Source organism: Lissotriton vulgaris, chromosome 7 (assembly GCF_964263255.1).
Source record: "Lissotriton vulgaris chromosome 7, aLisVul1.2, whole genome shotgun sequence".
Taxonomy (NCBI): domain Eukaryota; kingdom Metazoa; phylum Chordata; class Amphibia; order Caudata; family Salamandridae; genus Lissotriton; species Lissotriton vulgaris.
In genome coordinates this window covers 313493681-313506101 of record NC_141695.1, presented here as the reverse complement: position 1 = coordinate 313506101, position 12421 = coordinate 313493681, and the positions used below count along the sequence as shown (strand labels likewise).

The window sequence follows — 12421 nt, the reverse complement described above, 5'->3', positions numbered from 1 at the left end:
AAGCTGGGCTATGCTTTTGGTGTACTGGATTTACTGCTGAAATTATAGGTTTTAGCAGCCATGTTGATGATACACCCTAAAATCCTTGGGACAAGCACCTTCAATGGTTTCCTCGAATATCAACTCCAGTAAATAAAAATGAAAAAACGAAATATATACATATAAATTAAAGCATGGTACAAAGCACGAAGCAAGACCGAGCTGCCTCCATGTGGCAGAAGAATCTCACTCTGGAGAAAAATACTGTAAAATTATCAGACTCAAACACCCGATGGGAAGAATATGCAAAGCATGTGACGCTCATACAAGATTCATGCAGCAAAAATATACTTTTTAGACACAACAAAGTCTGCACGATTTGATATGATTAAACCATTCGAGTGAATCTGTTTAGGAGCGTAGTGGTGACTCCGTCTAAACTCGAGGCAAAGACTGAGTGCATTATTCCGATGACCTTCACTGACACCGGGATCAAAAAACACACCTTATAGTGTCACACGTTTTACCTTGTTGGGAAGAAACAAGCAATTCCGCCATGCCCCATAAACAAACATTTTCTTTTAACGGCTGCCCACAGTCCCTTATGCCTGGTCTCCACTAAGTCATGAACACCATCTGTCCCCTCAGATCTCCAGGGGTGTTCATACCTTTCAAGCTGCACTAGCACCCCTGAAACTTCACATTGGAATATGCGGTTATGTATCAATAGAATGGTCATGTGCATGGGTAGAGGAATGCCACTATAACTATAAGGGTGCCCTCTTAGAGAAGATAAACTCAACTCTCCAAATATTGATTCAGACGTCCCAGCCCGTAGGTGAGGCACAGTGGCTTCGGGATACATTCAGCATGATGACGCAGGGAGGTCAAGGTGTATCTAGGTACCTCTTAACAGTTGTCAAGGATCTCATGATGCAAAGCTGCACCTCTAAACCATCACTAGTTTAAGAGCAAGGAGAACTCAGCAGCACTTTAGAATGCAACTATGCTGGCAGAGGACACGCAGGTGCGTGAAAGAAGGTTCCAGTCAATTTGCCAAAACAGTGCAAGAATTATCAGTTTATAAAGAGAACGGAGATAACAGAGGACTACAGCTGTGGCAAGGGGACTGGTACAGAAACATTTTGCAGGCAGCAAGAGGTACAACATGGGTATCCAAAAAATATTAAAATAAAATAGCTGCTATACGGAAGAAATTATTTTGAAGAGAAGTGGGCGCAAAACACCATGCGAAAGAAAATCAACAGATGGAATCTGAATGCTGGGACGAAAGGGGCAAGTAAGAAAGCAGCAACTCCAGTACGGAGCAGACATATTTACATAATGTGAAAGAGGTGCTTTATCAATATAATCATCATTCGTAGGGGGAGAGGGGGACTTGGAGCAGAACGTTTACAATAGGAGGCTGCAAGGCTCAAGCAGAAGTCTGACAACCTCCTGCCAGTCTGCCTAGAGTTCAGGTACGACTCCTCTCCCACCCAGGACTCTTGGCCTGAGATCCGTATCCAGGCGACAGAAGAGGAGCAAAGTCTCATCCCTCTTCCCTTCTCCTTACTGGTCAGAAATCTAGTTACCGATACAGTTCATCACATCTTTGCCTCCAAGTTTATTGAACTAGGACACAATGCCAGCCTCGCTGCTTCGCTGGCTCCTTAATTTAATTTGAAAACAAAATAAAAAGGCAAGTCCGTCTCTAGGCTCACATCATGGGTAAGGAGAAAATTCCCTTGTCCATGCTGCCAGTGTCTCTGCGGTAGCTGCCACCACCACCACCTTCAACGTCTTCCATCTTTTTGCCGTGCTTGCGGAAGTACTTGTAGCGCTGTACGTAAGCCTTGACCAGCGAGTTCACCTTGACAGGGTTGATTTTGCCGCTCCTACTGTGGCAGATCTGCAAGAGAATTTCCAAAGAGATGGACATGTCACATTATGCTTGAATAGTACTGGAAGCTCTAGTCCCACCTACAGCCCTCAATGTCTAGGTTTAATTTCCGCATACTATACCCATTGTAGGCCCTGCAACTAAATACATTACTGATATACTTAAGAAACATGCCCAAATGAACTTTGGGAGTACAGCAGCAAACAAACAGACATATAGAGAGTATGGATAGCTGGTTTAGTGGTTAAGGGGCACGGTTGATTGGATGTTAGGAAAAAAGTCTCTGGCTGAATGCAGGATCTCAAGAATACAAAAGACTGAATTGATTTATGTAAAATATGTTTACGTGTCATGGTGGTCACTGCCATTCACATGCAATAATACATGTGTGGGATGAAGGAAAAATGCAAGAATACAGGCAAAGATAATATGGAGCATGAGGTGAGAAGCAGGGCGGGTACTATAGGGCAGAGGAAGTGCCTTTGTGAATGAGGAGTTAGGAGGTTAATTTGGTTACTTCAGTACATCCATTTCAGTGGGTGGATCTTCAATTTTTAGGTAAACGGAATAGATTACCAGCGGTTCAGAACTTCAACGGAGGAGGACTCCTCCTAGGTAATAACCTTAAAAGGAGCTTCATGCAGGCAGGCGAGTTTGTGTTTGGGGATTTTTATTTTAGTCATGTCTTTGGTGGCTCTGGCTGGCTGGATGGATAGTCGGGTTTCTATTAGTGAATTGCATTTTGCATTTGGCAAACTTAAAATGGCAAGTAAAATTGTAAAATATATATATAAATACAGTCTATAGTTATAAATTGGTGTAGGATATCTTTTGTGTCTTGTTCATTTCTTCTTAATTTGTTTTGATGCTGTTTAAATGCTTTACACTTGTTCCTTTGTGTAAGCCTTGCTGCTCTGAGTCACAGCTACCCAGGGTAGAGTTGAAGATTTGATGAAGGAAACCTAAATGTCCTAAAGGGGTGGATAAGTGTACTACACAGTGAGGCGGCACAACCACACCATATAATACATCCCATTTCCTCACAATTTGCCTTTGAGTAACATTCTGAATATGATCTGCCAAATGCGCGTAGTTTTTTAAAAGACAATTTTAAATAGCTTTGAGATTCCTTTTTTTGTCGGTGTATTACATTTCCAGAATAGCTAAATTAAAGTTCCAAAGATAGCGCCTCATAATTTTCCTCACATTACAAAGGTTGTAAAATAATTACTACCTTTTTATCTTAATCTCACTCTCTTCTTTTTTAAGCCTACAAGAGAGGAGAGCAATGTCATTTGAGACGAGGCCTTGAAGTATTCAGGAAATTCTTGCAATGGCTAATGATTGGCATTTATCCATGCAGCAATGCAATATAACATATATATCTTTACATTCACATTATCATGAAGCGGGTCCTATATGGATGCTTAACCCCTCAAACCCCTGCCCTCCTGCAGCCACTTCAGAATTTATCTATCAAGTAGCAACATGTTGGCTGCAAGTGCCATGCATGGACCTCTCTTGATAAACTGGCTAGATCAAGTAATATATAAGGCAATGACGGATGTGGCCCCGGGCCTAATGGCCTCCCCAGGCCCTCTCTAAACAGGACATCACGTTTTGGGCAGGTAGTCTCTCTTCAACTACTGTGTGAGGAGCTCAACAATGGGAGAGGTGTGGAGAAGCGGCCAGGGCAGCTGACTCCAGAGCGTGGGGCTCACAGTTTGATTACCAGCCGAGGAGGTAGATCAGATCAGCATCATGCGACCCTGGTCAATGAGGCCCTTAGGGGTGATTTTAGTTTGCGCTTTACAAATACCGGGTTAGAACAATGAATCATGGCGTCAGGCCATAGTACATCCCATTTACAAAGGTTGCTCTAGATCAGATCCGAGCAATTCTAAACTAATTGCACTTCTTGACAATGAAGCTAAATTCTATGCTAGTCTTCTCCTGGAGGATTTACAGCTATTGGCGAAGTCAAAGGGACTTAGTCTAATAAATCAAACAGGTTTTACGGCTACATCTGGCACATTATCCAACCGGTTAGCATAATCAATCCTGGTTAACAAAGAAACTTCATCTTACTCTCTTCTGCACTACTGTTTTGTTACTTTAAAAGCGGCATTCAACCTAGTCTATGGGCGGGGAAGTTCTCTGCTCCAAACTATCGAGAGGGGGAATTCCTTCCAAACTCTTGGAGTCCATAATACAGCTGCACTCCAACATCTGGATTCACATCAATCTAGGAGATAGTGCCAACGTATCCAGGACAATCACTGACACACGGGCGTTAAAGCAGGGGTTTGCGTTAGCCCCCTGATGTTTAACCTGCTTAAAAGCGATCTGGCACAAACCCTTGATTCCATCAACAATCACACCCAAGATTGGTGGTGAACAGATCAGCAATTTATTATACACACATGGACGCTCTAGCTTCACGAGAGTAGGGCGATGGCGCCTGCTAAATCAACCATACACTTTACAAAATCACCAAGAATCTTGAGGTCAACCTGAAGAAAAGAAAGGTAGTAACATTTGTCAGGAGAAAGCATCATGGGAGAAGCTGGTTTTATAAAAGCAACAGGATATCAGGAACAATCGTATAAATATATGAAGTACACATCGATGCTATAGGCTCCTTCGCAAAACAACGAAAGGAAGTTGAAGCAAAACCCTTGCTCTTCAGGCCTCTCATCCCTGCTGGGAGTTATGAGGGCGAAATATCACTGGGCAAAAAAAAGCCAGCCTACTAAACAAACCTACCACAAGCTTATACAAAGGTGTCCTTTGCATGCCAAAGTTTTCATCCGCTGTCCAGATTAGTCTGGAACTGGGTCTCTTCAACCAGAAAGCAGTTAATGCCGGTGCCTATCTCAACATGTGCTACAACTATGGGTGGCTGCTTAGAGGCATTATTATGGGCCTAAATCAACACCTAGGGCTCACATTCACGGCATCAACAGTATCTTCCAGACTGTCAGCACCTTCTGGATGTGAAGGAACTCTGGGACTCCACCTTGAGCCAACATGCCTTTCAAGTGGAAATTTAAACAAGTGTCCGCCTCTGGTCATTACTCTGACAGGACCATCAAAGCCAAGCGTAACCAGGCCTGGTTGGTAACACGTACTAGCTAGCATCACCTTTATCCTATCTTGTCAGCAAATATTCTAACCATCTGAAGGAAACATTTATGGGCCTTAGGCTACGAGAGTGGCCATTCCAGTAACATTGCCCTACACTGCTGGATGTGCATAAATAAGGTGAGAGTGGAGCAATCTGGAAGTCTGTTAGTGTCACCTCTTTTTGTTTGAATCTTTTTATTGACATTTTGCATTACACAGTCACATAATTACTACATCAGCACAGCATTAATTACTTTAGTCAGCTACAGATGGTGATGCTAGTGTATAAGTAGATGTACATTGTTATATGCACGTATGCGAGTCACGGTTATTCACTGCATAGCATGTCGGTAAGTTTGAACAATGGGAGGAGGGTTCAACCAAAGGAGGACACATTAATATAAGGAATGGTAGAGGAAACTGCCTATGACCTTTTGCTGCGAGGTGCTGCTACAACAACAAAACTGCCCTGCTGAGGCGTTGGATACCAAAGTATTGACTGGCTGACCCAGTAGAGTGGTTCACTTATCCACATGTATCACCACATGGCCATGTTGTAACGTGCGACCCGACTAGTCGCCCTCCCTTCCCCCGGAAACCTCAGCTTGTGTGTCTATACCCAGTAGGTCCACCACAATAGGCCCCCTTCCAACTAACAGCTAGTCAAAATTTGCGAAGGCCCAGGAGGTACTCTCTTTCAAGGCCACGCCTTCCGCATTGGCCCAATTAAGCAAAGAGTGGAGCCATGCCTTTACATGTGGGGCCTCTGGCGACTTACGTTTGGTAATCAGTCACTTTGTCGTGATCAAGACCAGATCCAGAAAGCAGGAAATGACCCTGTTATTCCTGCCCCTTTTAAAGAGGTATAAGATGCCTGTCTCCCACGAAAAGGAATGTCCCGTTCTGTGCATTGGATCAAAGTTGTCACAATTCCAGACCAGTACTTCCCAGAGAGGGACACTGCCACAGCATCAGCATGTGTAGCAAGTCAGCGTTGGGTAAAAGACACTTGGTACAGATTGAATCTGTGCGATGAAAGAGTTTATTAATCTGGGCCGTGGTGAGGTATGCCAGGTGCAAGAGAAAGAGCTGAAGCTGGTGAAAGCACTGGTTACGGGAATGTGTTTTGGACCCTTCAGTACAGTGGACTATTCTTTGTCTGAAAAGGCCCACCCTCGATCGTCCTCCCAACGTTGTCTCAAGGGAGCCAAAGAGATCACTGTATGTTGACGGAGAGAAGATGCAAACCAGCTGATCAGGTACCCCATCCCCCATTATATGTAAGTAGTGAATCACACAGTGTGTGTGGGGGATGGGAGGGGGGGTTCTGCAGTTAGGTTACCCCATTTAGATGAGTGCAGTTACAAGCACATTATGTAGCAAAAAGCTCCCTGGGTGGAGACCTTCCTCCGAAATGAGCTCAGTGCACACTATGAGGGTGCCATCTTGATACAGGTCCCCTACTTCATGGATTCCTGCCGTATCCCAGCTACGCAACTCATCTGCCGTGATAAGGGACTGTCCCCTAGGTGTCCTAGGAAGGGGAATAGTATGGGCATATGGCTTGATATCACGAGTGAGAAAGAGGCTTCTACGGTAGCATCTACAGGCTAGTGAGAGCAATAAAGAATCAGTGTGTTGAGGTTTTGCACTGGGGTGGAATATGTGACGCAATGTGTGATGTGGTAGGGCAAAGCAGTGTGTGGTGATATTAGATAGGTGGCGGGAGGCTAGCCATCTGGCTATCCATTGCAATTGGGTGGTTAGGTAATAATGCTCAATGTTGGGGGTTGGACTTGGCCCTTTATGCAGGGTCATCCCTGAACTTTTTGCCTTCCTCCTGTATCAATTCGGATCTGTTTTGTAGGTTTTCATAGACTGGGCACTTTACTACTGCTGATCAGTGCTAAATTGCATATCGTCCCTGTATAAAGTGTTATGGTAATTGGTTGTCCACAATTGGTATTTTTGTCTTACTAGTAAAGTCCCTTGTAAAGTGCACTATGTGCCAGGGCTGGTAATGCAAATGCTACAAGTGGGCCTGCAGCACTAATTGTGCCACTCACACAAGTAGCCCTAAAAAGAGATCTCAGGCCTGCCACTAGTTGTTAACTGCCTTGTTGACCTGACAAGTGCACCCACTTGCCAGGCCTTACCTTCCCTTTTTGTGCACATCAGACACTGCAATAGTAGGCCCAAAGTACCCCCTGGGCAGGGTGCATTGAATGTGAAAGGTAGTACATGTACTGAGGTAGGTACCATGGCTTGACAGTGAAACACTGCCAAATTCGTTTTTCACTGTTGCAAGGCCATCTTACCCATAAGACAGAATAGGGTATAATCAGACATGAGTTCCTTTCTCACTGCACCATCAGGATTCAAGCAAGCCGGGCCGAAGACGGCTGAAATGCCAGAAACCAGTCCCCGGTAGCTTGTCTCCTTTCTGGTGAAGAATTGGCTTGGTAGTTTAGTCTGCCAGGTTCCCATGATGCACTGGGCCAGGGACAGACTGATTTGCATATAGCCAGGTTCTGAGCTGGGATGGTGCAGTGAGATAAATAACGGTGATGGATCAAGCTCTGATCTTTGGACTGGGTAAGAGTGGTCTGCTTAATTCAGACACTCTGTTCATCACCACCCCCTTTTCTGAATCGTTTTTGCCCACTATAGGTGTGGCAGGGTATACTCAGACATGAGTCCCTTTCTCACTGCACCATCAGGATTCAAGCAAGCCGGGCCAAAGACGGCTGAAATGCCAGAAACCGGTCCCCGGTAGCTTGTCTCCTTTCTGGTGAAGATTTGGCTTGGTAGTTTAGTCTGCCCTGTTCCCATGATGCACTGGGCCAGGGACAGACTGATTTGCATATAGCCAGGTTCTGAGCTGGGATGGTGCAGTGAGATAAATAACGGTGATGGATCAAGCCCTGATCTTTGGACTGGGTAAGAGTGGTCTGCTTAATTCAGACACTCTGTTCATCACCACCCCCTTTTCTGAATCCCATGCTTCCAGCATATCTTCTCATAGGCATAAGATGGCGTTTAGTGTGCCTGAACTCAGAATTTAATAACATCTTTTTGTGAAGATGGTTTTTAAATTGTGTGTTTTTAGAAACCACGTTTTTAAAAGTGGGTGGTTTCTTGTCTTACACCATCCAGTGTGCCTCTGCCTGTTCGCGTATTGACCATCTGGATTTCGAGGAGACAAGGTCTGGGACGTGTCCTGACCCCAGGGAGGAGAAGGTAAGACAGCAACAGGCTGGCCTGCATTTGGGGGCAGGGGTGGGGGAGGAGTAGCCCCTGGATGTGAAGAGAGCTGTGTTGCTACCACAAAAGGATGGCTCCACCTCCTGCAGAGTGTCTGGTCCCCAGACCCTGATTATCAAAGGAAGAGGGTGTGCACTGGCACGAGGACACCCAGGTCTGGTTTGGACTGGGCTCATAGTCCCCTGAACACAAAGACGTCACAGGCATTTAGGGGTATAAATGTGAGAGCTGAAACGTCTGAACTCAAGACTGAAAAATGATTGAACCTACTTTGTGATCAGGAGGAACCTCTGCCAAAGAAGAACAGCTGAAGAGAAGGACCACCCTTGCTGCGTGTTCTGAAAGGCCTGCAGGTTGCTGGTTTGACTAAGGTGAGGACTAGGGACTTTACTGTGTGCTGTGTCCCCCTGAATGTGAGGACTTTGCTGTGAGCTGTGTCCTGAAGTAGCAGGTCTCCAAAGGCCAGAGGAGAGCTGGTCCCCAGTTGTGGATACTCAGGAACATAAATGCTTCCAACTGTGTCTCAGAGAAGCTTGGTGAGTGGTGCTTTTGCACGCCTGAGACTGCCGTGTGGTCCGTGGTACCGTTTACGAGGTGCCCCGTGATCTCATGCCCCCACAGCGTGAAACATCGTACATGTTGCTGTGTAGCAGTTTGTGGACCAAGCCGTATTGGTAACAGAGGCTGTGAGTAAGAATCCCCACTGCCAGCCTGAGCTGTAACATGCTACAGGATTTCTGAAAGACTGCTGTGTGGTTCATGGCACGGTTTACGAGGTGCCCAGTGATCGCATTGCTCCCGCAGCGTGAAACATCATCCACGCTGCTGTATTGCTGTTTGTGGCCCGCGCCGTCATTGTAACTGAGGCTGCAAGAATCTCTGCCGCCGGCCCGATCCGCAACGTGCTTCAGGATTTCTGGACGACTGCAGTGTGGTCCGTGGTACTGTTTGCGAGGTGCCCGGTGATCGCATTGCCCCCGCAGCATGGAACATAGTCTACGCTGCTTTATTGCTGTTTGTGGCCAGAGCAGTTGTCGTAACAGGCTGTGAGTAAGAATCACTGGTGCCGTCCGGAGCTGTTTATGTTTATTAAATTTGTATTGCGCACAAATATCCGAAGGTGTCTCGGCGCAGAAGATTATACATTGACTGAAATAAAAGAGAAGTGAAATTATTGATCAAATAGCCATGTTTTCAACGGTCTTCGGAAAATTAACAGGGATGGACTGGTTTTGATGTGAAGAGGGAGAGTATTCCATAGCCTCGCCGTGGCTACCAAGAAACGTCTGTCCCCCCCAAGCAACTGTTCTGGTGCGAGGAAGAGGAAGAAGGAAGTTGGATGCCGAGCGGAGGGACCTGCTGGGGGAGTAAATCCTGAAGGCATTTATTAAGAATTGAGGACCTACGTTGTTAATGGCCTTATATGCAATACAGAGGGCCTTGAATTTTATGCGGCTTCTGACTCTGAGCCAGTGCAGTTGACGTATAGCCGCCGAAACAGATTGGTATTTGGGAATGGAAAGAAGAGCTCTAGCTGCCGCATTTTGGACTGATTGCAATTTATCCACAACCTGTTGTTGGGCATTTAACAGGAGGGCATTGCAGTAGTCCAATTTAGAAAATATTAGGGTGGTTATCAGTGTTTTTCCTGCAGCTGGAGGTAAGTAGGGAAGTAGTTTTTTAATTTGTCTGAGGATGAAAAAAGCAGATGAGATCACCGCATTAACATGATGGATGAATGTTAACTTGGTGTCGATTATGACCCAAGGTTCCTGACCTTGGCAACCGGTGCTGGTGGGGGGGCCAAGATCAGTGGGCCACCAGATGTCAGACCATACAGGGGACAGGTTGCCAAAGGTCATCACCTCTGTCTTATTCGAATTTAATTTTAGGCAGTTCATTAGCATCCAGGAGCCTATGGCTAGCATAGCCTCCTGGAATCTTGATGCAACTGCCAGACCATTCTTATGGACTGCCAACACCAATTGGGTGTCGTCTGCGTAGGTAGTCAGATTTAGCCCATAAGTTTTTATGAACCTCGCTAGGTCCGACACATAGATGTTAAATAGTGTCGGACTTAGCGAGGATCCCTGGGTAGTGTGGATGTGGGCGAGTAGAAGGTGCCAAGTTTCACAGATTGGGAGCGGTTTGACAGAAAGGAAGCTATAAGGTCTCTGGCTAGATTGTTGACCCCCAGTGCTGAGACACGGTCGATCAAGATGGAGTGATCGACCGTGTCAAAGGCGGCGGAGAGATCGAGCAATATGAGTGCAGCCGCCCCATTATGGTCTAGAATAGTTCTGATCTCATCAGTCGCCTTTATCAGTGCTGTTTCTGTTCCGTGGTTCTTTCTAAATCCGAATTGTGTATCATCCAGCAAGTAGTGCTGATCAATGAAATCTGAAAGTTGGTGGTTCATAAGTGCTTCAAAGATTTTTGCAGGGAAAGGGAGGAATGTGCTAAAGGATTTTTTGACGCTAAGAAAGCTGCAATATGAAAGGGATCATGATTCACAGAGAGGACTCTGCCCAAGATAGTCAACGAAGGAGAAGACCGCACCATAACCTGTCCGGATACAGCGTCGCCTAACAACGGAGCTGAAACGTCATCGGGCCTGCTCAGCAGGACATCTGACTAGCGGGAAGAGAGAGAGCGAGGAAGCGCACCCCCCTAGGTGAGGCTTGATCTCCGGTCGGGAGCAGCAAGCATGTGTGGCTTGGGGAGGCGTGCAGGAGGAATACAGGAGTGCTCTGAGCTCTCTCCCGCTGCACCACGTTCGACGAGCTGAGTCCCCGAGTGGCCCGTAACTGCCTAGCAGTACTGGGAACGCCCCTTTAAGCTTATGACCGTTGTCTCTGGTGTATTCTTAGCGCCAAGACGCCCACGGGCAAACGTATGCACTTTATAAATTCAATTGATAAATAAATAAATAAATATTGGGGCCTAGTGAGGGCTCGGGTTGACCACGCAGATTGGCGTACAGCATTATTCCTTGCATTACAAACTGCCTGATTCTTGCATTACGTACACACATTATTCTTACATTACGAACTGCCTGATACTTGCTTTACGAATCGCATTATTCCTGCGTTACGAACTGCATAGCATTGCATTAGATCATTGTGAACTGCTCATTAATACCGCAAGAACCTATAAGTGATTGCTGACCTAATAACCAGCAATCACAAAGGGAAAGTGTTAGCACCCTGTGGCTGCGACAATAAGTCTCCTCAGGATCTGCTTCACTTCATGTTCTTTTGTACATACTATGAAATACCTAGGACTCTCTATTTAAAACCTATTTTAAAAAAATACATTTCGTGCAAGTACGCCCCGCTCTCTTATCTGCAATTGTTAATACCTGACTGTATCCCCCACGTGGCCGGCTTCTTGAAATGTGCAATGAACTACAGAAAATGTTTGGATTTTTAAATTATTATAGTGTTTTTATGGTCTCTTATATCTTATTTTATAGCCTTTTATTGGCCTGCAAAATTCCCTCCTCTTTATGACAACCTCGTTACTGAATTTCCACTATTGTCTTTTAACTAGGATATCGCGCACACTGTTTTATTTTGGGATTATGTTTGTGTTGTATTCTGTATTGTGTAACTTTTATGGTTTCTAATCAAGCAAACCGAATTAAGTATTTTGAATTTAAAAAAATGAATTTAATAACCGGCAAAGTGAAAGATTACGAATAAGTATATGTTGTATTTCTATCGTTTGGTCTCATCGTATTCCTTAATAATAATAATAATAATAATAATAATAATAATAATAATAATAACATTTATTAAGCACCTGAATACACTAAAACAGTGCGTCTCCGCGCTAGGATGCGTTCCAACACAGCAAAAAATCAAGAACAGACCACGGAGAGGAGAGGGGACAGAGGAAGAGAAACCCTAAGATTATACTAATCTTCTGGAAAAAGATGGGTCTTCAGTTTCTGCCGGAACCTGGTTTCCGACGGCTCCATCCGCAGCTCAACCGGAAGGTCATTCCATTGTTTACTGGCCAGGAATTTAAAAGATCGCCCTCCCATCCGTGCTTTATAAATGCGAGGTATCGCAAACTGCATGCTGCACATAGATCTCAAGAGACGCCTCGGACGATAGATGGTTAACAGCTTGTGAAGGTAGACCG

The 12421-nt window shown here is 45.3% G+C and overlaps 1 protein-coding gene across 2 annotated transcripts in view; it reads right to left on the bottom strand.

The window, feature by feature from the left end:
- Nucleotides 1-1031: 1031 nt before the first annotated feature.
- The window catches only part of SCAF1 (SR-related CTD associated factor 1), a 313971-nt gene continuing 302581 nt past the window's right edge, over nt 1032-12421 (bottom strand). For both annotated transcript variants that reach the window (XM_086930129.1, XM_086930130.1), the window contains exon 11: nt 1032-1891. In XM_086930129.1, the coding sequence (XP_086786255.1) occupies nt 1700-1891 (192 nt within the window). In that variant the 3' untranslated portion in view covers nt 1032-1699. The remainder of the gene's footprint in view (nt 1892-12421) is intronic.